General features: G+C 43.6%; 1 protein-coding gene across 1 annotated transcript; it reads right to left on the reverse strand.

The window, feature by feature from the left end:
* Positions 1-803: 803 nt before the first annotated feature.
* LOC117866364 (cytosolic sulfotransferase 18) lies at positions 804-1,986 on the reverse strand. The gene has a single exon (XM_034750564.2). The coding sequence runs from the start codon at positions 1,885-1,887 to the stop codon at positions 916-918; it is 972 nt and encodes a 323-aa protein (XP_034606455.1). The 5' UTR covers positions 1,888-1,986; the 3' UTR covers positions 804-915.
* Positions 1,987-3,347: the final 1,361 nt, after the last annotated feature.

Genomic DNA, 3,347 nt, shown 5'->3' on the forward strand with positions numbered 1-3,347 from the left:
CACATCTATAAGATACTTTTTAGATGGAGCATGGAACCGGAGGATATGGTTGCAGTAAGAGTTGCTAGATATCCGCTAGTTTCCGGTGACAGAGATTAAGAGAGATTGGTGAGCTGTTAGTGGAAACTTTAATAGCCAAGTATGGTGAGCTGTTCATCGTCAGCCTCATCATCTTGAGCGCAGGCTTGGGAGCAGCCTCTCATATATGAATCGGACACCCTCCATCCCTTTCCACGACCGGCATCGTGGCCGTGCTGACAGCACCGACACCACTCCTCACTGTCACCGCTGTCGCCACTGGAGCCGCAGTGCAGATACAGCGCACTATGCAGAACAGACCATCCCATTCCACACGACCGGCATCATGGCCGTGCTGACAGCACCGACACCACGCCTCACTGTCACCGCTGGCGCCACTGGAGCCGCAGTGCAGATACAGCGCACTCTGCAGAATAGAACCTTGTCGTATTCAAATTTGCACCGTTTGGATACCTCGTGTAGCACATGTCATCAGATATATGAACGCTAACCAGGAGTATTAAATATAGATTAATTAAAAAATTAATTGCACAGATGGAGTCTAATTCGTGAGACGAATCTATTAAGCATGATTTGACAATGTAGTGTTACAATAACCATTTGCGATTGATGGATTAATTAAGCTTAATAGATTCGTCTCGCGAATTAGCACAGGATTCTGCAATTAGTTTTATAATTAGCTCATGTTTAGTCCTCTTAATTAGCATCCGAACATCCGATATAACATTGCTAAATCTTAGCACCAGTATCAAACCCTCACGAGCTTGTACACAAATTCCAAACTAGAGGACGGTTTATTCTTGCAAACATAACAACTGATGACCAAACATCCAGCAAGAGAGATACAGAGAGGAACGAAGGATGTGTAAGGATACATCAAAATACAAGGCCAGATCCTTTGAGTTTCTCTTGTACGATGTCGTCCAATTTCCTGGCCATTTCTTCACTAATGTGATTCACCCAATCCCCCACCTTCCCTCTTCTAAAGTATGCTGATTTTTTAACCACTACGCTTCCCCTTTGAACAACTTCTGTTTGACTACTGTTCACTCCACTAAGCGTCTTGAAGCTGCACAATCTCACAAGCTCTTCAGGAACCCCGGCATCTTCTTCTTCACCGGTAAATGGGACACCGAGGAATGATGCCAGCACCTTGACAAACTTTACCGGCTCTAACATCATCTCTTCATACTTTAGGAAAAGAATTCTATCAGACTTAACGCTCTCTCTCCAATATTCGAGACAGTGATCCCAGTAAGGACCATAGTCCAATACGCCCTCGCAAAACATGTTGAATGCAACATTAATATCAGTTTTTTCTCCAAAAAAATCACTTACAAAGTGCCACCGTGACACGAATGCATCCTTAGGATCGCGGCAGATGTACACGATTCGGCAACCTTGGATTCTTATGGACTCTGGGAGCAATGAAAGGGGCAAGTGAGTAGCAAGGATCCTCGGAGGCGGGAGTTTTTCGATGAAGTTCAGGTCCCCATTTAAAGGGATTTCAACGTCAATGGTCGGAATGACCTCTTGGGGGTGACGGGTGAGAAGCGGGTGGTTACCAGAGTCATAGTGAGAACGGTTGGTGATAGCAAATGAGAGAGCCTTCAACCAAGTTGTACCACACTTGGGGTTCGTGGCGAGGATGATATCGTCATGGCGAGCCTTGAAGGTCGCCTCCAGGAGCATAATCCTCTCAAGAAAAATCCGTCGAAACCAGAAGTTCTTGTAGAGAATTTGTGGCTCTGACGGAGTCTCTCTCATTGGAAGTTTGGATATGAGATCAGTACCATGGCTTTCGGGCGAGCTGTTTGTGGCGCTTCTCTCCTCCTTGGCCTGTGACATTGCTCAGCTGCTTTGGAGTTTTTGCAGTCTCTCGCTGGGATGGAATGGATTGGATGGGCGAGAGGTGTAGCTGGTGCGGATTGAGCAGCACTGCTGGCGTGCGGAACATAAATAGCAGCTGGTAGCCCTTCGTGAGCCAATGCGGCAATGCCCATCATTCTGTTGGATTTTAGCTCATATGTGACCCAATCTGAAAATTCCAAAGCACGCACAACCTTTAATCTCATATTGCTAATTCAAGGAGAGGTTGCCTTACTTAAATATGGAAGACTCCTTTCTATGCAAAATAGGTGCAAATGAGAGAGAAGGAGACTGTTATTACACGCACGCGTGAGCGCGCGCATTTTCACTTAAATCAGCACAAAACAGTGGAACTACGCCAGTTGAAGTTAGTAGTCTCGATCATCACCACTGTGATTAGCAGTAGATATCTGTTCTATTCCAAATCTTTCACCTTTAATTTGGAACTTCAGATGTGTGTATTTTCACATCATCAACTATTTAAGTTGAGCGCCCTACGACAACCGACTCTAATAGAGATGAACTTATTCATTACAGTTTATAGTACAATCATGACAGGGCAAGTGGTTTTAGAAACTGGCAGCATGAATGGATTTAGGGGGCGTTTGGTTCCTAGAGATAAAGTTTAGTCCGTGTTCCATCGAATATTCGGAAACTAATTAGGAGGACTAAATATGAGCACATTGTCAAATCATGGACTAATTAGGCTTAATAGATTCGTCTCGCCATTTAGCCTCCAGCTGTGTAATGGGTTTTGTAAATAGTCTACATTTAATACTCCTAATTAGTATCTAAACATTCGATGTGATAGGTGCTAAAAATAAGTCAGAGGAACCAAACGGCCCCTTCGTTTCCTGAAAATGGAATCAACATGACTGGTGAGTTATGATTATTATATTTCATGTCGCCATGACCTATTAGTTCCTTGATCGTGTATGGGAGTAATGTTGAAGTTTCTCAAGCTAGGAGGAAAACAATGACTTCATGGTGGAAAGGGAAAGACATTATACTGCTACTTCGCTTTTACTCTATGGTGTTTTTGACAGTGAAGGGTTGCAGAATCTGACCGAAAATAGTGGGGAGAATGGCTTTTGATGATGCACACTTCAGCAGGGCTTTGGGATTGCATCAAAATTTTTAATGTTAAAGTGATAACAGATGAACGTGGATGCATTCCATGTCATGTGCTACAAGAATGCTAGTCATGCTTTTTGTTTGCAGCTAGTGCATGCCAAACCCAGGATGTGCATGTACAAGATGGCAGGCGGCAATATATATACATGAGTCTTATTAGTTATCACAATGAATAATGAGTTCAGATAGACAAACAACATCTCTATTCACAGAGCACTCAGAGAAAGGCTTTGGGGGTGATTTTTTATCTGTTTTTTTAGTTTACACGCAGTATGGAGCTCGAATAAAGTCCAAGCAGTGTTAGG

Source organism: Setaria viridis, chromosome 8, assembly GCF_005286985.2.
Source record: "Setaria viridis chromosome 8, Setaria_viridis_v4.0, whole genome shotgun sequence".
NCBI lineage: Eukaryota > Viridiplantae > Streptophyta > Magnoliopsida > Poales > Poaceae > Setaria > Setaria viridis.